The 24017-nt window shown below is 41.9% G+C and overlaps 1 protein-coding gene across 6 annotated transcripts in view; it reads right to left on the bottom strand.

Annotated features, from left to right (window-relative positions):
* LOC137430363 (synaptic vesicle 2-related protein-like) overlaps positions 1-24017 on the bottom strand; it is a 173349-nt gene that overhangs the window by 131622 nt on the left and 17710 nt on the right. For 4 of the 6 annotated variants that reach the window (XR_013623870.1, XM_078780603.1, XM_078780606.1 and 1 more), the window contains 2 exons: positions 17121-17227; positions 16768-16859 (listed from right to left, as the gene is read on the bottom strand). Coding sequence is in view for 3 of the 6 variants with exons in the window: in XM_078780603.1 (XP_078636729.1) it covers positions 16768-16859; positions 17121-17227 (199 nt within the window). In the remaining 3 variants the exon portion in view is untranslated. The remainder of the gene's footprint in view (positions 1-16767; positions 16860-17120; positions 17228-24017) is intronic. The other 2 variants (XM_078780607.1, XM_078780608.1) reach the window with 1 other exon arrangement.

Below are 24017 nucleotides of genomic sequence, written 5' to 3'. Positions count from 1 at the left end.
GAATTGGTTTTTAGAACCCATAGAGTAAGAGGGCCAATGGTTTGGCCGGAGAAAGACCCCGGGTAGTGTAAAGTTGTTAAAGTCATTTAGGAAATAGTTAGGATTAATGAACCTGTCGCACCATACGCAGCCACTTACCTGTGGTGATGATGATGACTCCACACCTGTGTTTTCTTTGTTTGTTGCAGGAAATGAGATTGCTGTGTGGATTTGTGAGACGCATCACGACGTGGATGAGACATTGGGGTGATTCCATCTCTCCCTCCCTAGGAGGGACTGATGATGAATTGGTAATGGCAAATTATGATGTTGAGTTGGAGATGGCAAATTTTGATGAGAGTTGAAAATGGCAAATTTGATTGGTTAGGAGGGAGAGAAGACGAATTTGGTATATGGGAGGAACGGGGAAGACAGTAGGGATGTTTGTTGATTTGTAAAGTAGATGTTTATGGGTAGTGTTGTGTTGTGTGGATACAGTAAGGGGTAAGGGAGGGGCCATGTAGGTTACCTGGTTGGGGGGGGGGGGGGCGTACGATAGGAACGTACCTGTCTCACCTGGTTCCCATGTGCCCCCAGTGTGCATCACCTTACATTGCGTGCACTTTTGCGCCCTTACCACCTTACTCACTTGTTTCTTCTTTTGTCTCCCACCTCCGAGGATCTGGCTTTGGGGTAGAGAGAGAGGAGAGAGAGGTGCTGGCTGCGCAGTTGTGGGCCTGCACTTTCGCTGTTGGCTGCCTGGATCGATACACCATATGGACCGCAATGTTTGTGGCCACCCACAATGGACCGCAGTTCGTTTGCGGCCAAGCACCACCCGTTGATGGACCTATGGGTCAACGTGGCACCTATGCCATACAGGTGAACCACTAATAGTTAACACCACTGAAGGCCACACGAAGAGCAAGAGACACCTGCAGGGTTAGGGGTTGTCGAATTTATTTTTATTCCAATGAACAATGGTGACTGCACCGATTGGTGGTGGGGTGGTGCTGTTGATGCTCGGGAAGGGTGCTCTGCACGTTATTAAAGGCCGTCGGCCACAGAGCACTCGTGGGTTGGTGTATCGATGTTGGCAAGCGCGCTCTCTCTCTATGCATAACATCTGCATGTGTCCCTCCAAAAACAGGTCCTGGATCGTAGTGTAAATAGCAGCGTAGTCTTGTAAATAATGCTCCCTACCGGCTGTATGTTTAGTTTGAGAATTCTTTCCGGATTCGGTTATCCTGTGGGTGTGTTTCTGTGAGGAGAAGGGTGCAACGTCGCAGGGGGACATATTTACTCATTTGTGAATATCTGTAAAACTGTCGCACTCAGGGTAGAGTTAATAGTAGAGGGAACTACATTGCGTGCCACACTAAAGTAGGTAAAAATTTATCGGGTCGGGACGCCCCGAGGGTAGAGAAGGGTGCAATGTTGCGAATATGGAATTTGGCCTCCATATCCGCTTGTAAATATTCCCCTATTTTCTCCAATACTCCCCAACTTTCCCCAATCCCCCATTCCCTAGTCCCATTGCATGTAAACAACAATCAGTAGAGCCGACCTTCCCCTTATTCCCCCATTAAATGTCGTGCCCAGGTCCACCGCACCACACGTAGACAACTTTCGGACATCTTCCTAGTTATTCTTATTCTATGTCAGTTAAGGCCTCGTCTCCATTAATTATGACTCTTCGTTGCACCAGAATGTGATTATATGGCATCAGTAGTGAGTTTAGGACCTTTCCCATACCTCCTTCCATCTTCTTCCCCAACAATTACAACAACAACAGAGGAGATGGCGGCGGAGCGGGGGAGGATGCGTCCTCACACCGGCTCGATTAGCTCCAGACCATGCGCTCCACGGGGTTACCACGAAGGGGCTCCTTGTCAGCTCCTCGTCAAGGGCGGAGCCTGGTAAACCCCCCGCACGCACCCAATGAGAAGCAACGTGCCGATTCCACGAGGCGGAGCTAACGAGCCGAGGGCGTGTCACTCCCCGCCGGATATACGCGGCCACGCGCCGGATGTGACGAGAGATGCGCCCCCAGCTTGAGCAGACAAGACGCCATCCGAGCGCTGCGACCTCCCCGCATCTCTGGACCGGACCGAGTCGATTCTGACCTTTGAGCCCAGGTGCACCTGGAGCCATCGCTACCCGCCTGTCCTTTCCTTGCCATCAACCCCCGTGTGAGTCAGCCTTGTCCCGTTTACCTGTCGTCTGTCCGGGGTTAATATAAGAGTGTGTCTAAGTGCCTGTCTTTCTGTGATTATACTTCTAGCCCCTGTAATCTGACCTTTCCGTACGAATATAATCTCCTCCGGAGGTCTTGAGAATCGAAACCTTGGTGTCGTATTGTGTTATTGTAATCCAGCCGGGTGTCTTCTTTTTCTTATTGAGCCAGCATCGCGCGACTAGTCAACGTTCGGGCACAATCGGGTAACTTGTGCAGACGTGGTCATACCATAAAACCGCTCGGTAAATAACATCCAAGCCACGTCTGTAACAATATACAATAAGGGCAGTAGAGGAACGGGTAGTATAAGCAGTAGGGGCAACAAAGGAAGGCGGAAAGGTCAGCAAAGGCAGCAAATGTAGTAGAGTTGGCAGCAATGGTAGCAAAGGAAACAGGGGCAAGGATAGCAAGGTAAACAAAGGAAGAGGAGGAAGTAGAGGTAACAATAGAAGAGGTGATAAGGGCAGCAAGGGATGAGGAGTGCATACATAGAATTGGTAAAAAAAACAATTTGAAATTAAATAATTTCAAATTAAATAAACATTTATGTTTTTGAAATACATGAAATTAATAATATGACAGCTAATACCGTTCCATCTTCCCATCACTAAATCTGTATTCCTCGGCTTTGTATATTTACCCGGTTGCCTTCCTCCTTTGTCATGTAAACCATCGCTATGCTGTCATATATATTTTCATGTGATCATGTCATTTTTCATTTCATGTCATGTGATCAATTTCCAGTAACCATCTATATCCCTCCCCTCCCCTTCTTTCCTCCCCCTCCCTTTCCCCCCTCCCCCCTTACCTTTCCACCCTACCCTCTCCCATTCCCCCCTCCCCCTCCCTTTCCCCCCTACCCCTTCCTCTCCCCCCCCCCTCCCCCTCTTATCCACTCCCCCCTCCCGTTCCCCCCCCTCCCGTTCCCCTTCCCCCCGTTCCCCTCCCCCTCCCCCGCCCGGCAATGCCGGGTACTTCTGCTAGTTAATAATATGACAGCTAATACCGTTCCATCTTCCCATCACTAAATCTGTTTGTATATTTACCCGGTTGCCTTCCTCCTTTGTCATGTAAACCACTGCTAGTGGAGCTTTCCTTAGCGGCTTTTACCGCTGCTGAAATACCACCCGTCGCCACCCCCGCTGCACCTACAGCACCGGCAATTAGGGGGATTAGGGTTAGAAGTGGGAGAAATCCTCCTGTTATTTCCTTTAGTGAATATTTCTTCAACATAGGTTTTGACATTTTAAAACTAAGCGAACCGGTACTATTCAGTTTTTCCTCCTGCACTTTTGTGAGCAAAACACTAATTCTCATATCATCCTTTCTTTGAATTGTACGAACATTAATCGTACAAGGTTTTTTATTTTGGATACAACACGATAGTTTATCACGATTGATTAGGTTAATATATACGTCAGTTGATACATTACTCATTTTTATACAGACTTGGCATTTAATATGGAATTTTTTTTTGTGGGGGTGAACTTACTTTTCAAGATGTCTTAGAACCAAACGTTCATTGGAATTATGTTGAAATTATTCTAGATTTTGTTAATGTGACCTTTAAAAGAAACAAAAACCACATTTGACATTTCGAAACAAATAAATTGATCCTTGAAAGTGATGTAAACTGATATCGAACTCAATTCACGGACAGTAGTGTTAAACTTCTGTACGTTTTCCAGAAGTATCTCTTTATTTTGCACATTAGCCAAATTTTTTTTTAACAAAAACAAAAGTTAAATTACGACTGGGATTACGGACAGTAAAATTACAGTTCAGTACTTCGTGTAACCCCCACGAGCATTCAGGAGAGCACGTACACGTTGAGGCATGCTGTTCACGAGATTTGCCAAGGTTTCAACAGGAATCGCTTGCCATGCAGTGACAATAGCCTGCTGCAATTCACGCACAGAGGTCGGCTGCTGGTCCAAGTGGTCGATTTGACGCGTTAATTCTGCCCACAAGTTCTCCCTCAGATTCATATCCGGGGACATGGCAGGCCACTCCATATGCTCTACACCACGGTCAGCAAGAAAGTGTTGGATCATGCGAGCACGATGAGGCCGTGCATTGTCATCTTGGAAGACAGTTTCCTCGAATGCTGCATGAGCAAATGGAAGCAATGTTTCTTCCAGAATGGCCCTGTACTTTAACTGGTTCAGGTTTCCATTCAGAACAACCAGGTCAGTTTTGCCCCCTGCATGAAAAGCAGGCCAAACGGTCACCCCACCACCTCCAGCTTGGACTCCTGGCACTATACAATCTTTGTTGTAGGCTTCATGCACTTGTCTGCGCACTCGGACGCGGCCATCTTGACGATAGACCAGAAATCTAGACTCGTCACTGAAGATCACGCGATTCCAGTGTTCTGGCTGCCATTGACGGTGCTCTCTGGCCCACTGCAATCGGCGCCGGCGGTGTTGTCTTGTCAGGCGTGGCTTTCTCAGGGGACGCCTGGCATGATAGCCTGCTTGAACCAGTCATTGGATGACTAGCCTTCTGGATGCAGGCACATTTGTCAGTTGCTGCCACTCAGCCCTAAGCCGATTAGCTGACGTGGTACGGCCATTGCGGACTAACCAGTGCAGCTGGCGATCATCCCTCCTTGTGGTTCTGCGGGGACGTCCTGGCCTCGGTATTGGAGTAGGGACACCCCTCTGAGCATTTCGTTTCAGGATCTTTGACACCTGACCTTGAGTGATGCCATACTGCCGAGTAATAGCACGCTGTTTCATGCCGTAATTTCGTAAAGCCACCACTCCATGACAAACAGCATTGTCGAGTTGACGGACCATCTCCAGAGGAAGTGGCAATAACTTTTGGAGACGTGCAGCAGTTGTTTTCCATTAATACAGAACGCAACAACCCTTGTATACCTGACTGTGAAGCCAATCATCAAATGCACCTGTCCGTACATTTTGCCACGCCACCTGTGATATAATCCTGTTGTTGACTTCTTGCTGCGACAGACAATCAGTGACATGGTTCTTTTAACAAATAAATCACCAAAGTATAAAAGAAACTCACCAGATTGATATACTGAGTTAAGAAAGTAAACCCAAGTCAAGAAAAAAAATATATTCCATATTAAATGCCAAGTCTGTATATTACGAAAATAAATTTTCTATTTATTACTTATGTGATATTAGTCATAACAACATTATCCGTATTAATCTGTAGTTTCCTTCCTTTGAAGAGCAAACAATATGCATCAAGGTTGTCACCTTCCGCATGGGTTCTTTCAATGTATCGGGAAGTATCGACTCTATTGGACTTTATCGTTTCCTTTTGAGCGCTCAGGTCAATCGCGTAGATTGTATGCAGATTTTTAAACGCGGCCATATACAAAATGGGATCCATATTACCGTTACCTTCACACACCTTTTGGTAAGACTTGTAGGCTTCGACATAATCATTATTTTCCCAATTAATTTCCAATCTATCTCGTGGGTAAAATGTACCGTCTAGAGAAACCCAAAGTTGTTTTACCTTATGGGGCTGCTTAACTGATGAATTGTGCCTTTTCCCTTAAAAGCATGAAACTTGGCACATGGCTAGAATACCCCAAAAGAAAGATTTTTAGTCCAGGGGGCATCTCCAATTTCACCCCATATGGCGGCCATCTTGAAATTCAGGATGGCCGTCATATAAGACCTGTTTTGATGAATATCTCCATAATTAGAACAGCTATCTAAATGGTTGCGGTGCCTATACCTACATTTTTAGGGTCTAGGAATCCAATGGCAACATAAAATATTCAATAGTATATGGCAGTCATCTTGAAATCCAAGATGGCCGCCATAACAGACCTGTTTTGATGAATATCTCCATAATTAGAACAGCTATCTAAATGGTTGCAGTGCCTACACCTACATTTTTAGGGTCTAGGAATCCAATGGTAACATAAAATATTAAGCAGTCATATGAAAATTAATTTTGCATAGTATCATGCATACTGGGAATGCATATAAATACTCTTAACAGGTTGGCATTCTTCAGTGATTAAAAGTGTCTGACATCGCAGACTGTAACTGTGCCATCTTGTGGTTTTCTAGTCTTTGCTGCATTCTCCATCACATGCGCAGATTGAAGTACAGGGAAGTGCAGCTTTCTTACACCGGCAACGACCAGTACATCCTTTTTTGCACCCACACTTAAAAAGTTCATTGCAGATCTTTGCAGCCTCTGGAAGTGTTGTCCATATTGGTTTGAACTGGCCAGCAGACGTTTTTTGCCAACCCCATTCAGTGGGGCTTGGTAGATCAGGCTTAGCATGCAATGCTTGTCCCCAGCATAGTGCGCCTTGGTATACTGCCTGGCGCCTGCTTTATGTGCTGTACAAGGGCATCATGTGCTGGTGGAATTGATTCCACAGGTCTGCCCTTCTTTGCAAACAGTTTCTTTCGTACAATGTTAATGTCAGTAGCAGTACTTGTGCGATCATACAACAGAAAAACAAATCTCTCAATGACGTTCATGCAGGTTTCAGTTATCTCTGTGCTCTGGTGGCAAATTTCTGCTAGTACCTCTGTGAGCTCAGGGAATGATTCCCACACATTCCATGCAGTTACCTTTGCACGCCCATTAAACGCTGAAGAAGTGTCACACCCTGTTAGTGCATGAAACATGGGGAGGGCTTTAGATTTCTCAGGGCCAAGAGCTGTGGCTATATCATGTGCAGAGATAAATCGCATGTTCTTGCCTGTCCCAAATTGTAACCATATCACTGAAAGCTTCTGGGATGCTGTAACTGCAAGCACGACAACATCTGTGTCCACAGTTTGTATGAGGACCTTACTATGCCCTCTCTGTGTTGCATCAGCAGCATGTAGGAACATCCGACCATCTGCCTCTTCCTGAGTGCACGGGGAGAGTGATTCTAGATCAATGCGTGGTGGAGCAGCAAGAACCTCTGTATCAAGTGTGACGACTAGCTCCTTGCACTGGTCTTCAAATGATTTAATTGTTTCATTGGAAAGGAAGCTGAAGAGTTCACGCTTGTTTTCATCAACTCGAAGAAAGTTCTGCCACTGTCCAGGAATTGCAACTGAGGTATCTACTCGTCGGCGAACCCCCTTGCCACGCTTTTCACGGGTCATGCTCTTAAGGCTGTCGGGTAGGTAACGGTCCCACACCAGATCAAGTCTGGTTGCAGATTTGTACTGTGAGAAAACAAATGGGATGAAGACCTTTTCGGCATATTCGCCAAATGTTTTGACTGTGCCAACATCGGGCTTTAGCTTTTGAACAATTACTGCCCCGTCAAGTATGACACATGTCACCTCTGGCATCTGTGTGCTTGATGGTGAAAGTTCCTCTAAGCAGTCCAAAAGGTCGCTCTTTGTACCAGGTTGAAGCTTCCCATCCTTGGACAGAGATGGAGGGAAAGATTGATTTTCATGACGGAAAAATTCATCCAGGTTTCCCTCGCGGGTTTGACAGGCAATATAGAGGCGAGAAAACAGTTGAACATCACTCTTCAATGAGGCTACCTTGTGTTTATCTGTCAGCTGGTCTGTTACTGATGAGCTGCCAAACAGAGGTAACTTTTTGCGCGGGACGACATCATTCAAAGGCTTTGAGCGTTCAATCAGCCTCTCTTGCACAAATGACTCCAGAGCCTCCTTTCCCACTTTCTGCACGTCTTTCACACTTTGTACGACTGATGCACTTGCTATATCCTTTGTGTCAAGGACCAAAAGGTCAGCGGTTTCTTCAAGAAATGGATTACCTAGCTCCTCGATAACTGATACAAGTGATCTGACATGTTTGTCAAAGGTCATCTGGGTGCTTTTATTCTGATCATGATGCAGTGATGGCACTTTGCTTTCATGTTGCTGCTGTGCAGTCTCAAACTCATCAATCACCCTTGAGACCTCTGGACCTGCAACCATCCATCTTTGCAGAGCATGGGCATTGTCCAGCAGACCCACAGCTCCTCCATCTCCCTTGATACGTGCATTGTTCTGTTCATGTGCATGATCTGTAGCAATTGAAGAAAATTTGCATTGGGTCTTTTGTACCGTGAACATGCCAGCTCGGAAATTATCCAGAACTTTAGGGTGTGTCTTGTGCAAGTCCATCATATCACGCAAATGGACTGTGACCCATCTTGCATAGTGCGTATGGTCAAGAGCAAAGAACCACGGAAGAAGCTCCCATAAAGCATCCAAGTACATTTCAAAGTCAGCCTCCCTCAATGAGCGCACAAAGGTCAGGATGCTGTTCTCCAATGCCATCGTGAGACTCCAGTATTGGAACTGTGGGTGTTCCAATATGTTGCCATTGGATTTTATGTTGCCATTGGATTCCTAGACCCTAAAAATGTAGGTATAGGCACTTCAACCATTTTGATATCTGTTCTAATTATGGAGATATTCATCAAAATAGGTCTTGTATGACGGCCATCTTGGATTTCAAGATGGCCACCATATGGGGTGAAATTGGGGATGCCCCCTGGACTAAAAATCTTTCTTTTCGGGTATTCTAGCCATGTGCCACGTTTCATGCTTTTAAGGGAAAAGGCACAATCGATCCGAATTTTTTAGCTAAGCCGCCCAGCTATTAGCATTATCACACAATGCGTTATTTTTATCAGTAGCAGTATCTCCATCTGTTTTCTTTAAAATGAGCCAAAGGTATCGGGGTTTTCCTTGAAGAACACCCAAATTCCAAGTGTAAGTGGTTTTGTCCAGTTTAATGTGTTGACGTCTTCTTTTAAGGTATGATACATTTAGCGGGGTCTTTGAGCCAGGTCTTCTATTCAACATCTCTTCCGTTTTAAGACTGGGACTATATTCGCTGATATACCAACACAGATCATTAATAACAAATTTATTATCAGCGAGAGCATTAGCAACCCCAAAAAACAATCTATTTTCATTAACATTCCTTTTTAGTTGAAGTTTAATTTTAAGGCCGTATAGAACTTTATCATAGTCACAAAATCCAAATATACCTTTAAGGGGTACAGCTACGGTTAAACTATTCTCTTGTTTTGCCTCATCATTATACATTAACTTCCTTTGAGTATAACCGCAATGTTCGGTTGTTCCCTTTGACATATTGGGGATAAAACCTTCGGCAGTTCCCTTACCCCATCTATCACGATGCGAATATAATGTGAATTTCATCATTTCAGATGTAGCAGAGACATAATCAACCGCTTCCAATTCTTGTGTTTCAATATACAAACTAATAATATAAAACATTTTCCAGAAGAAATAATTTATGAGTAACGTTTTTGGTAGCTTCACCCTTATTGAATTTAAATTTACACAAGAAACTATCGGCTAGGTTGAAGTAAGTTTGTCGATTTATCTCAAAACTTTTTGTTCCAGTCGTATTCCAATCTGTTCCTGTTACGGCATTTACCTTGTAATAATCTTTTTTAGTTGAGTTGAAAATGATAATCATATCATCCAAATTATAAATACTGTTGATGGCCTCCATCTTTATATATTAACAATAAAAAATATAATAAATTTATTATATTTACATGTAATACCAATAAAATATTTTAAACTTTTGAAAACCCGACCCAAGTATTTCAATTATTCTTTGTCGTTCTTGTGCAGTAAGTTCAGTTTTACCTTTTTTAATTTCTTTGATCGCTTGTATTTTATGAGGCTCCTTTTGAGCGTCTTTTATACTCTTTACAGCACCCGCTACATTTCCCATGGCAGAAGCGGTTGAACCAATTAGGTCTTTATGTTTAAGAATAGTTGAACCGATACCCATTACAGTATCAATTAAACCATCTCCTTTATTTCTAAATTGATCTCCTACACCACGTTCTCTCGTAGGCTTATAGTATCCTCTCCCAAGAAACATACCTTCACCCGTATAGTACGGTGAAAGATACATACATTCCCCAATTCCATTCCCAGCTGCTTTACTATCACCTTTCGTAATGACTTCATATTTGCTTCACTCATTATTTCGTACAACAACCATCGTGTTTTTATTCTAAGTGGAATAAAAACTTTTAACATTTTAGTTTCAATTTTTTCAATTTATCCGCTTTGATTTTTCGTTCGAGTCGTGAATAATTAGTGTGTGGTGGCCAAAACATTTTTTCAAAACATAATTTATCCTCCATTGAAAATTGAGGGAATTAAAAATTCTCCGCTCGACGTTAACATAACCTCTCCTCTTTCCCGAGTAAATACAAGACATATTTCTCCAAACGCTAATTCTTGGTAAATTTTCTTTTGATCTTGATCACTCGTGTTAAAACTACATTCTAGAAAAAACAGGTGGATGTTCATTTATTAATAGTTTTATATTTGTTATATAATTTTTTCCAATTATTGTTGAAGACCTTCATGTAGCTGATCTACAGTTGTTTGTTGAACAACTTCACGTAGGTGAATTCTGATGGATATAATTTCATCATTGAAAGAAATCAACTGATTATCTTGATCGGTTATCCTAAAATTTACTTTAGAAATGGTTTTTCCTGAGATCGGTAAATAGGTGAGATTCTTTGGTTCCATAATGAATTTATATCCCGGCGGAGTCGAGTAAGCGCTGAATGAAAATATTATATTTGTTTTCACTGCATCGTCATAAGCACCATCAACCAAATCAGTGAATTAATATTGAATTTATACCTGAGGATATGTCAATGATGTTATCACTGACAAACGTATTATTATCTTCAAGCTTTATTGCGGTGAAACCTAACATCTCTCGGAATGATTGATTAACCGTGTAATCTATTTTATAATTATTTTAAAGTCTAATAGTCGATTTTGATGTATTTTTGAGTATCTATTTCGATATTTTTTTGGTTCATCACCTTTTCCTTTCATAACAAGTGAAATTTCTGAACATAGTACAGGTATCTCATAAGCTCCGGGGGGTACTTCTATAGTTTTATATCCACTTCCCGGATTATAAATAAACTTGTTATTTTTTTTCTGTGATAATAAACAGGGTATTATAGGTTTCCATAGACAATAACGCCGCTTCATATTCTTTTGCGGGATCAAGTTGTATTGGGTATGGTAAGAAGCCATGTGATCACTCGCTGTAAAATCAAATCTAAGAGTTGCGCTTCTCATTTTATTATATGTGAGATATAATATCTTTGTATTGACATTTATTAATTATTTTCCTATTCATCAACTGGTCAAAAATGGCTGATATTTCATTAAAACAATTGTTGCTTCCCGCCTCCTTACTGCCCAACAGCAGTAATAGCCTATTAACTAATTGTGATGAGTCACTCGGAAGAAAACTAACGCCGGAGCCTGAACTCGGTCTAAGTTCCTTTAAATCCCGACTAATATGTTTTTCCTTCTCATTCTTACTACCTTGACCCTTAATATACTCCACATAACCAATCGCGTTTAGCAACTCAATATACTCTCTATCTTCCTCTCTTTCCATATCAAGTGGTGCATCAAAATATTTTGAACCACTGAGTGTGAGAAGTGTGTGTATGTGAGAAGAAACATTAATCTGGGGTTTAATTTAACATTTGGGTGAATAAAACTCAAAAACATCAAATTATATACCACTAGCTCCTCGTTAAGAAAAATAAACATGCTAGTTCTTCTGTTGGAATGAGACCCGTTTTGGTTTTTGTCTTTGGTTTATATTCATTGTTTTGAAGAGCTTTCGCAACATAATCAGAAAGGTTATTTATCTTCCCAAGGTCTCGGAATGATTGTGTTGCTTCTATACTTGTAAGTTCTTGATTCGCTATTCCTCAAACTCACAACCCTTGTTGTTGTTTGGTAGTGTATGTTATCGTGGGAAATAAATAAAATAATGGTCAATCAATCAATCTAGGTCAATAAAATCATGCACCTCTTGGCTTTTTTGGGGGGTATATTCTATCGCAGGAAGTTGAAACGAAACCGACTTTTGTTTGGCAGATTTTAAGAGGTTTAAAAAACTTCTCGTTTTCTTTCAAATACGTCTTCACCCGTTAGTTTCTGCCCCCGCCTATTCTTTATCTCTTCTTCTTGTTTAACAACTTTTGAAAGTAATTGTTGATGTTCCTTAAATTTTCTTGCTCGTTCTTCAGTATTCATTTTATTTATGCAAATAAATTATTAGTTATTATATCATCTTCTTTAACAACGATATATTTATATTTTTCAGTCATATGTTTCATATGACCCTCAAATTCCTTTTTACCACATAATGTATAACAATTATCCCTCCAAATATTAGTTATATCTGTTGCATTTAGTTTAAATAAAATAAAAGTATTAGCATTGTTTCTTATTGAGCGACGAGGGAGTTGAAAGTATGATTGACTGAGATAAATACAATTACAGGAAGAATGTCATCCCCTTGTATAGTAGCTGTCCATAACCGTTTGATTTTTCTCATTAACACAATCGTCAAAGATACCGAGGCTCTTTTTTGTGTCATCTAAATCTTGGGGTAAAGGTATATCATCCATATTATTGCTAAGAATATAAGTTATAGGTGATGTGGGTTTTGATTTCTTTTTCCATTTTTGTCGAGTATCACAAAATAGTTGTATTACATCTTCAATGTCGAGCTCATTTAGTTTGCGTTGAAGCTTAAATAACCCGATTATATCTTCTTTTTGAAGACCCGCATTAAAACCTTGGGATAGTAGTTGATACTCTGGTTGAAAACTTGACTTTGTGAACATTATTAAATTTTCATAATCTAAAAATTTTGGAGTAAGGAGCATCTTTCAAAGCAAACAGGTTTTTTCACATCCGCTTGAACGAACTATTAGACATCTTAATGAATTTGGGAGGTTCTTATGATTATTAAATTTTATCTTACTTTCCCACACGGGTAAAAAATCATCCATTTTATATGTGTTTGAAAATATTTAACGTTTAATCATTCATCCTGTGTGTTGTTATCCCTATTATAATTATGTATACATATTAGAAGCGACTCAACCAACCGTCTAATAGAGTTGAATATATCTTGAAATATTTTGAAAATAGGTCCATCCATTTTAAATACAAAAACATTATTTTAAAAGAAGTATAACATAAATGTTATATTTCTATAATTTTAATTAAAATTTACCCACAACTCATCATATAAATTTACCTGTGTGTTACCCCAGTATTAATATCACTAAACATACGTGTCGCCGCTGTCCCCATAATTTTATTTGCGGTCGTAAGATTACCCATATTAATCAACCTGTCTGTTTTCCAAAATAGTTCTTGAACATCATTTGCTTTCATTTGAATGGATGGTTTCGCATCACCGATAAAAACGTTTGATATTTTAATAGAGCAATCAACTTTACATCTCTTGTACATCAACTCCTCTGGGTTAATACAATGACCTACGGGGCATGATTCTTCGCTGTCTGTGTTGTATAATTTTGAGGGGTTTGTCCACTTCCCAATGCCATTCATATTTGGTCAAAAGTTTTGGGTACATTGTCGGTGGGTATCCTTCAACGCAAACTCCTCCATCACGTTTTCGCCAGAATATATCAACCCCGTTAACAAGGGCTCTGAACTTGTTCTGTTCCTTTTTCATCTTTTCAATAACATCGGCTTTCATCATCGGCTTTTACATCGGCTTTAACATCGGCTTTAACATCGGCTTTCATCAACTTTAATGGCATTAAGAATTTCTTCAAACATTTCTATTATTTTTGTTTCCGCCATCGTCATGGGTCCTCGATTAATTATACATAACAAGGGGCAACGAATATGATTAAACTATGTCTCCCTTAGCACTATTTTTATTTTCGTTAATACCCCATGAAAACAACGTGGGTGTTTTGATAAACAGTTTTCTAATATCATCTTGTGGGTGAGTGTGATCATAATTATATTTAATCATAATACGGTAATAGTTAGTTCCGTTGTTGTAATGTTTTGGTTCTTCAAAGACATTTTAAATATCAAAATTCAGATAAGTCAACGCCATATGTATTTTATATCGGGGAAAGTTTTTTTTTTTAAACTGAAAAACAATTTTTTTTATTTAATTTCATAATCATATATAAATGACAATATCTATTATTACACAAATATTATGTATCATGATCTCATTCTCCATTATGAATCGTTGTACTCCACAGCTAAATGATATTAACCATGTTATTCCCCGTCATTTTCCCCCGTTGTTGTGCGTGCGATTGTTATTACTCATGATTCTCCTCGTTATCCTCGCCATGTTGATTATGGAGATTGTAACGGGGATCATCACGACGATTATGACGATCGTGATGATTTTGGCTGTAGTGGTGTTAAGGATAAGGATAATGATAATTACATTACTGAGTATTGCAAGTCAGCAACTCTACCCAACTGTTGTATGAAACACGTTAGTGTTATAGATTCAACTACTAAAGTTAAGATAGTAGAAAATGACGCCAATATTGATTATTGTCACAAATATTGTTCATAAGTAAAATTATTTCTTACTAACCTAAAATTTTGAGTAAATCGATAAAATCACAAAAATGGTGAAAATCGGATATTTTGGAAATTTTAGAAAATTCGAGAAAATCGTGAAAATTAAATAATTGGTCACTTCGGGTTTGTGGTGAGTCACTTCCTGTTTTGGGTAGGGCCAGTTTCGGTTTGGGGGCAGGGGGATGTGGGGAATGTGGGGGATGTGGGGAATGTGGTCTGAGCTGGGGCTGGTCTAGAACTCTTCTTTTATATCTACTGAGGGACACTCTGGTTCCTTGTGATTATAGAAATACTTTAGTGATAATTCCTTTTGTTGGTCTGAAGGATGTTGCATTGTAGTTTGTGGGAGTTGTATGGTGAAAGGGTTTGAAATACCTAATGGGAATGAGTGGTCACATTGCACCAGGCATCTGCAATATCAAGGATCGATCTGTTCTGCAAAGGTCATTGACCACAAATTGACATTAGGACAAAAGCTTATCTCTCTTAAAGTTAGAAGTCATTGTATGGCTCCAGCCTGATAGAGAAAATTGTCTTTGTATCTCTCATTTGCAACGCTGTGTAAATACCAGCTAAAGAGATAGGGTTGAGAAATGCTTTATCTCGTCTTACCGGCACTCATGGCGCCTCAATGATGCAATTCCCATTGAATTTCTTTGGTAAGATAATGTCCGACTCGGTGTTATGAAGAACTCTCGTCCTCCGATCTCCTCCCTCCCTTCACACTTCCAATCTAAGACAGCCCAACTCTGTCCACATCGACTATCTTACTATAATTCACCAAATGTCCGTCCATCTGTCTGTTCGAAGGTACCGCAAAAACGGCTGAACCGATCGCAACGATATTTTGGGTGGGTAATCCTGAAATCCCCTGGAGTAAAATAGGCTCTATTGTTTTTCCAATTTCAGCTTTGGCCTACAGCATTTTCAGGTTTGGTCTCCCGCGTAACGTTATTTTCCCGGGTGCTGCACAAACGTCTGCACCGATCGCTGCACTGCCGCGCTCATTCTTACACTCATTAACCGTTCATTAAATGATTACGAAAAACATTACGAAATTACATTCACACAGTCACATCAAACACTACCGTGAACACAAACATCATCACAACATCGTCAAACGTTATGTTACGTAATTCAAACCGTGAACACATCGAATATTGGAGCCCATTGCCCAAATTTGAAACACTATGGAATAATATTTACCGATATGAACAGTCATGTGGCTTTTATTGAAATTCTACAAATAGTTTAGATTTTGATGATTTGCGTGTGATATGATTTAACGGATGTTTATATAAATCGTTTAAAATAAAAAAAGCCTTCAATTTCCGATATTTTGCTTTTTCATTTGGGCCTCCCAGTTGAAGCCCCGCCCATAGGGCGGGTACAGTTGCTAGTGTAAATAAAGCTCCAATCAAGGCAATTCAGAAGATTCCTGGAACTTTTGTGTTGAGTCCTGTTCATGTACGCCAGCATAATATTTTGTTGTAATCCTTGTTATAACACGAGTTAATCTCCTCCAAAGAATTAAACCTTCAAAATTGTTATTGGTGTGAACATTTAGTCTCTTTACATTCTTCAACAATAGTAAATACAGTCAGACCCCGATATTCTCGGATCCCGACATTCGCAGTCCCAACATTCGCGGGTTCTGCGTATTCACGGTTGATAAATTGCGACCCGCTTTTGCATTCACAGCTATGTGCCCTGTGTATTCGCAGACCCCAAAAAAACCCCACCAGCCATCCTACAAGGAAATAGCCCTAGCAGGTATAGGGTAATAAAAACTGTACTGAAACAACAACCAACTACTTTTAAATTGTGAGCTTCTCAAAGACAAGTGATGCATTGATATCACAACCATTACTAACATGATGTGGAAGCTATGCTCTGGTAGATACAGAGCTATACAAGGCAAGCGAGACAGACCAAAATTCCATCTGTGTTCATATTTTCTTTCATCATTATATCAAAATCAGCAAGTGGAGCAGCAATTGGGGGTTTGTTTTCAGCTCGGTGACAGCAAACAGATAAAATCCCTTACAAATTCTACAGCTGAGTAATACGAGGCAATAGCAAATACAGTACATCAACAATTAGGTAGAAATGGATGCAAGATGGCTTTCATAATTTTTTTCTTTCACCTACCGAAGAAAGACCACAAACTGCAAACAAAAAACACTGGAACTTCCCAAATCCAAGAGTCTCAATTGCATCATCCACCGTGAAAACTCGAGATTCTGAGCATCAGAAGGTGCAAGGGATGGCAGAGAGACAATAGAGGATGTATGGCAAAAATCAATAGACATTTTACCAATAATATCACTAATAATATATATCCCATCAATAGAGACATTTTATTGCTTTGTTCACTTGCACCGCATATGAAGTTCAATCGTGCAGTCAAAGGGCAATGATGATCAATTGCCAACCACCACCTCCCTCCCTCCACATTACCAGTACGAGATGAGCCTTTGCAGGTGAACAAATAATTCTGATACCTTTTTCACAGCAAGGTGTTCTGGTATCTTTGGGAACAACAACTGTTTCCCTCTTCTTGATCAGGCCTTCTTTATTTTCGACACCATGGCAGAGTGAAGGCATGATACTGGCAAAATAGAGGAGAATGTTTGGGAGGGGTGGCAAGAACAAGATAATCAAGGACTATGAATATCCTCATCATGACATTCCCTTTTAATTCCCAATGAGGAGGAATGAGGAGGTGTAAAGATCTCCTCACACAATGTACAATGTTATATTTATAAACTTCAGTACAATCTAGTTTACAAATTACTACACTTACCAGAGGAGAGGGTATTGCATCCAGGCCCATTTCTTTATTTCTGGATGTTTGTTCACACATAATGTGCTAACATGGACTACAAACACCACCTGGTGGTAGCCAGTATGTACCAATTTATTTTTAAAATACATAGTCGAGGAACGTGGAAGAGCTAGGCCACAGAACAGATCAGGACACAACATAACAAAGGGAACAGTAGGAGATGGGGGAAACGCCAACAACAGGGTGGAGGAAGAAGGTAGACGGAAACAGAGAAAAGGGATGCAGGTAACGATGAGGGGGGGACAAGATGAATACATAAGCAAAATTTGGAGGAGGTAGGGAGGGAGGGACTACAAGGTACGTACTATAACATAGTCTGTCAGTAAAATATGTGCATCTACAAAATAAGTACATACCTCCACAACATACATACCGAATTGGAATGCGATTCTGTACAATAAAAATGACAAGCGTTATGCCTAGGTCCCCCGTCGGTGAAGTGATGCGAGTTGACAAAGTGGAAGACGCAGGAAACATGGAAGAGTCGATAATATTTGCGAGTGAGTTGGAGACACACCCACACCAGATAAGAAGTTAGTAGTTCGTTTATTATTCAAGATATTCTGCTCAAGGTTCAGACATATATGGTGGTGGCCATCTTGGATTTTGACGTGGCGACCCAATTTTCAATAGCGTTCTTCCTTATGCCTAGATACACCCACACACCAGGTTAGAAGTTCGTAGTTCATTTATTTTTCAAGATATTCCACTCACAAGGTTCAATGTGTAGTGAAATTATACCAAGGTGAACCCAGGGTGTGCTCGCTTCAAAAGGGGCGTCTATAAGACCCGGGACAACCGGGGCGCACGGACACTCCAGCGGAACTCACTGTGACATAGTCCTGTAGTTTGAATGGTATGTACGCCCCTAAATGCTGCGCTGACTGTCCTCTCTATTGGACCATTGCCATATTGAATCGACCATTGCTCTTGAAATACTCTGATTTTAATGCCTGTTGCATGAATGTATTTTTACAGGATGTACTTCAGATCTAAATGATATTAAACCTACCCAGAGGTCAAGTCGTGTCTGAGCTTGAATTTCACGACACAATGCACGCACGCACACACGGACGCAAACACGGACGGAGGGGAAAACCATAGTCCCACTTTCACTCCGCGGTGCGTCGGGGGACAAAAAAGGCAGTTTGTCCACTGTATAAGCATAACGTTACATTGTCAATACATGGTCTATACACCAAACAAAAAACACCAGTACACAAAATATACCACATAAAACAACACAAAATTAGATATCCACGATCAAAAAGCGATCGCAAAAGGTAGGTTTCCCCTGACCGGAGGAGGCTTACCCTTGATGATTGCCACGACTTACTCTCGACTCGTGATCCAATGATGGCCATATTTTCTTCAGACCACTATATGACCTTGACCTTCAGCGTTTAGGAATAGGATATAAATAAAGAAAATGTCTCCCCATCTACAATCGATCAATAAAACTCAAAATCATGAAAATATGAGAAAAATATTCAAGTTATGATCAAAAAGTTGTTTTTTATTAATTAGGTCACAATCCGAAAAAAAAGTAGGTCAAGGACATGAAACAAATACCAAGTGCACAACTTCAGTGCAGGTACACTATTATGATGCAAAGACTTCCTGGAAGATTTCAGTCTAAGATTCCACATGGGCAAAATTGAGGGATGGCAAAAAATGCATTAATTTTTTCAGACCGCCATTTGACCTTGACGGTTATGATGTAAGGTAAGCGTAAATGTGCCTTGCTCTAGGCCAGTGGTTCCCAAACCCAGGGTCGTGAGGGTGTTCCTGAGGGTCGCAAGACGTCTCAAAAAAGAAATATTAGTGTTATAAGGGGATTACTTCACTGGCACAATATGAAGGATTATTGAAATAGCCAGTAATGAAAGTAGAATAGTTTTTTTTTTTTTGTTTTTTTTTGTATACAACATCGAGGCTCGTGAAAGAGCGAACATTAATCACACAGAAAGACAAACCGACACATAAAACATATAACATCGGGAGCGGTAGACAAGATGGGGAGAGAGGGGGAAGGACACAAACACAACATTTGAGAGCAGGGACCGAGAGACATGGAGACATCGAGAGATCTGAGAGAGGGTGAGGGCTTTGGGGGGGGGGGGGGGCAAGGGAAGGGGGCGGTGGGAGAGGTATAAAACATATGGACACTGCCAGGACTTCCAGGAAAGAAGTTGGAATTTCAAACAAGGTGGATCTGGGGTGAATTAGCGGGGGTAGAAAAGATCAAGGTTTTGGATGGGGGAAGATAAGAGATGGTGGTGAACAGCTGTTTTAAAGACCTGGAGGGAGGAGTGGGATTGAAGGGAGTGAGGGAGTTTGTTCCAGAGGCGGGAGAAAAGAGGGATGAAAGAGTGAAGGTGAGCAGAGCCGAGATTTCGGCAGTTTAACCATCAGAGGGTTGCTGGCAGATCTTGTGCGACCTGTAGGAACATTTGGGGGACAGAGCACAGAGAGAGCTGGGGGTGCAAGGCCGGAGAGGAGTCGGTAGAAGACAGAAAGACCACCTACCTGCCTGCGGTGAGTGAGTGAAAGGCCCTCAGAGATAGCTTCATCGTGGGAGATTGCAATAATTCTGAAAGCTTTGGTTTCAACAGCGTGAAGCCGAGCTAGGTGCGAGGCAGGAGCACAGGCCCATAGGGGAGAACAGTATTCCATTGAGCTGCGGATGAAAGCCTTGTATGTGGTGAGGAGCTCAGGTGTGCCGAGGAAGGACTTCGCACGACGGAGGATGCCCAGTCGGCGACTGGCTTTGGAGGCCAGCTTGGAAATGTGGTTTTCCCAAGAAAGATCATGGCAGATAGTGAGACCCAAAAGCTTGAGCGACAGAACTTCTTGGAGAGGATTGTTGAGAAAGTAGATGGGAGGGTTGTCCAGTCGATCTTTTCGGAGAGACATAGTAAGAGTGTGATATTTGTCAGGATTGAAAGACATGTTCCACTTGTTTGACCAGTCTGTGATTTTGTCCAAGTCTTCAGAGAGTGAGGAGGCTGCAGACTGCCGATCTGAGGGAAGAGGAATGGAGCGGCAGAGAGTGGAGTCATCAGCAAAGAGATAGAGAGGATTTTCAAGAGAGTCAGAGAGATCATTGATGAAGACCAGAAAAAGCACGGGGCCCAGAACACTGCCTTGGGGAACTCCAGCCTGAACAGGATGAGGAGATGAGAGAAACCCATTCAGGGCCACACGTTGACGACGACTAGAGAGGAAGTCTGCCAGCCATGCGTGGAGATTTCCATGGATACCAAAGGAGGAGAGTTTGGTGAGCAGAGCGGGGTGCCAGACTGTGTCGAAGGCACGTGATATGTCGAGGGAGACAGCTCTAATTTTCTGTTTGGCATTGAGGACCTCCATCCATTGTTGAGACAGCAGAAGCAGCATGTCCAGAGTAGAGTGACCTGGTCTGAAACCAAATTGATGATCACAGATCAAGCCATTGGAGAAGAGGAAAGATTTCATATCCGAAGCAATGATGGATTCCATGACTTTGCTGATAATTGGGAGAAGGCTGATTGGTCTGTAGTTGCTAGGATCTGTTTTTGCACCTTTTTTGTGCATAGCGGTGATGTTGGCTGATTTCCAAGCAGATGGCAGTTGACCTTGAGCAAAAGAGAGGGTGAAGAGAACAGAGAGAGGGTGAGATAGAGCGGCAGAGCAGGATTTTAGGACCCGTGGGCTGATGCCGTCGGGTCCAGTTGCAGAATCAGAGTCTAGGGTTGACAGAAACTTTTCCACCTTGTCAGGAGGAAAGGACAGAGTCCAGGAGCAGCAGGGTACGACTGGGTATGGTGGGTACAGAGAGGGATGGGTTTGGGACACAAGATTTAGAGGCAAACACAGAGTTGAGGCATTCAGCTTTTTCACGTGCGGAGTCAGCTGTGTAGCCGTTTGAGGAAAGGGAGGGGATGGAGGGGGAACAAACACCAGAAACGGATTTGACCAGACGCCACCAGGATTTGGAAGAGGGAGACAGATAAGAGAGTTCGGTCTTGAGAACGGAGAGATATTGTTTCCTAGCTCTCCTGAGGGTGGACACACACTTGTTTCGGGCTTTGTGAAAGGAAATGAGATTTCCTTCCGTTGGATTTGCTTTCCAGGAGACGAAGGCAAGTTGTTTCTGGGCAACAGCCTCACCACAAGATTCCGTGTACCATGGACGGGAGGAAGGGTATGACAACTGAAGACGAGATGGGATAAATCTGTGCATGAGAGAGAGCAATTTACTTTGGAAGAATTCCCAGGATGAGTTGATGTCAGAGGTGGTAGAGATGGGAGACCAGTCCAGATGATTGATGGCTGCTTGAAGACCGTGCCAGTTGGCCTGAGTGAAATGCCAGACTCGTCGACGCTGAGCAGGCTCCCTGAGGATGGTCAGAGAGATGTCCACTTTAACAAGGACATGATCAGATGATCCGATTGGAGCAGAAGAAGAGCAGCAGACATTTTCAGGGAAGTTAGTCATAACCAAGTCCAGAAGAGAAGATGTTCCGTTGACTGAGATCCGGGTCGGGAAATTGACAGATTGTGTCAGTCCCAGTGAGTCGCAGAAGTCCTTTGCTGAGGAGCCATGGCTGGTGAGAGAGGTACCCACACCCAGCCAACTGGCATGATGACAGTTGAAATCACCACATATGAGGAAGAGAGAGTTGGGATGAGTAGATAGAAGTTGGTCCATATTATCAGACAGCGAGATGTAGATGGAGTCATCACTGTTTGGTGGACGGTACAACACACATATGAACAAGAGGTGGGAGCGAAGGGGAAGCCGTAGCCAGAGGTATTCCTGGGGGTGAGGTGGAGAGAGTGCAGTGCAGGGCGAGTGAGGTCGAGAGTTTTTGATAAAGATAGCAACCCCGCCTCCAGGACGAGGCTCAGGTCTATCATACCGGAGGAGGGAGTAGCCTGGGAGAGATACTAAGGAATCAGAGACATCATAAAGGAGGAAAGTTTCTGTTAAGCAGATCACGTCTGGTTTGACAGAAGCAACCTGTATGGAGAGATCAGTTAAGTTTGAACGAAGGCCCTGGATGTTTGAGGTCCATACCGTTAATGAAGAGGAAGGGGGAGCATCAGATACAGAACAGGGGGGAGGAGGGGTAGGGTAAGATGTGGAAGAGGTGGAAGAGGTAGGGAGAGCTGTTGAAGGTGTGTCAGAGATTTCAGAATAGCTCGGAGAAAGGGAAGGATGGGGCGGACAAAAGGTTTGATGGTGATTGGGTGAGGCACAATGAGGTGTTATTTGAGGAGGGGGAAGAGCAAGGCAGAAGGTTGGGGGGGATGGAGGTGAGAGTTGGAAGGGGGAAGAAGCAGGGAGGACGCTTTGAGGAGGGGGAGTGAGGGGGGAAATTGAGAAGCAATGAGGGTGGGGAGATTTGAAGGGGAGGGGTGAGGGGGGAGTTTGGGAGGGAAGGGACAAGGGGAGGGATTTGAAAGGGATGGGATATGGGGGAGATTTGGAGGGGAGGGGTGAGGGAGGAGTCTAGGAGGGGAGGGGCGAGGGGGCGTCTTGGCGGGGAGGGGTGAGGGGGATAGTTGTGGATAATATAGCATCCGTTACGTTTGGAATTCACGTGTTATAATTGACATGTAATTTATGTTTGAAATTCACATGTTATAGTTCATATGTATGGGAAACGGAAGTGACGGTTGGTTTTGGAGAATGGTAGGAGCTAAGGAAAGATGGGGTTTTTGGAGGCCCAATTGGCATGCTGTGCTGTGTTGAGATTTCGGATTAAACCGCTGACGTTATCATAAAGTATGTTTCGGGTAATTGCTGGATACAACAGCATCCATATACGCTCAATATAATAATGTTCGAATCTGTTCACATCCAATATTTGTGCATCAAGCAGAGAAGTGAGGAGCCTGTTGTTTAGTAGCACTCTTATCTAAATTCAATATTATAGATGGTGCTGTAATTTTAACATTTTGAGCTTAAATATCGAATGCACTGTTTTTATTCGTTACATTTTTATTCAGATTTAAAATGTTTGATTTTTATACATTCATAACTGTTCCAGATGAGTTTTATCATTAGAGTATATTTTATTACATTATGTTGCCAAAATTTCTTTTTTATTCTGAATCATTCAATAATGTGCAAGAAAACCAATTTTTCACATACAAGAAATTTGATTTTTACATGGTTCGACAGTTCACAATCTGAGTCGTGCTTTCACTTGTTTACTGTAGGCTGAGATCTAGTTACTACAAAGAATAAGTATTGCCTGCATCTTATTTGTCTTTATTTACGTGTGGTTTTTGATTAATGTTACTGTGTGGAGTCGAATAATATAATAAGTAATAATAATTAACTTTACAATTGGTTATTTTTAACTTTTTGAACAATTTCCAAAGGTTTCTAAAAATGTTATAATTTATAACTCTTTTCATTCCTGGTCTGGTCTAACTGGAAAATGGCCCAACGCAAAACATAACTGCTGTATAAGCCTGAGTTTTTGAAATATGGCTTCACTGAGATTAGAGATAAATCTGGGAATGTCCGGCCTCAGTGTGTTCAGTGCCTGCAAGTCCT

This window comes from Myxine glutinosa, chromosome 6 (assembly GCF_964187855.1).
Source record: "Myxine glutinosa chromosome 6, kmMyxGlut1.1, whole genome shotgun sequence".
Lineage (NCBI taxonomy): Eukaryota > Metazoa > Chordata > Myxini > Myxiniformes > Myxinidae > Myxine > Myxine glutinosa.
This window is presented reverse-complemented; position numbering and strand designations above follow the sequence as displayed.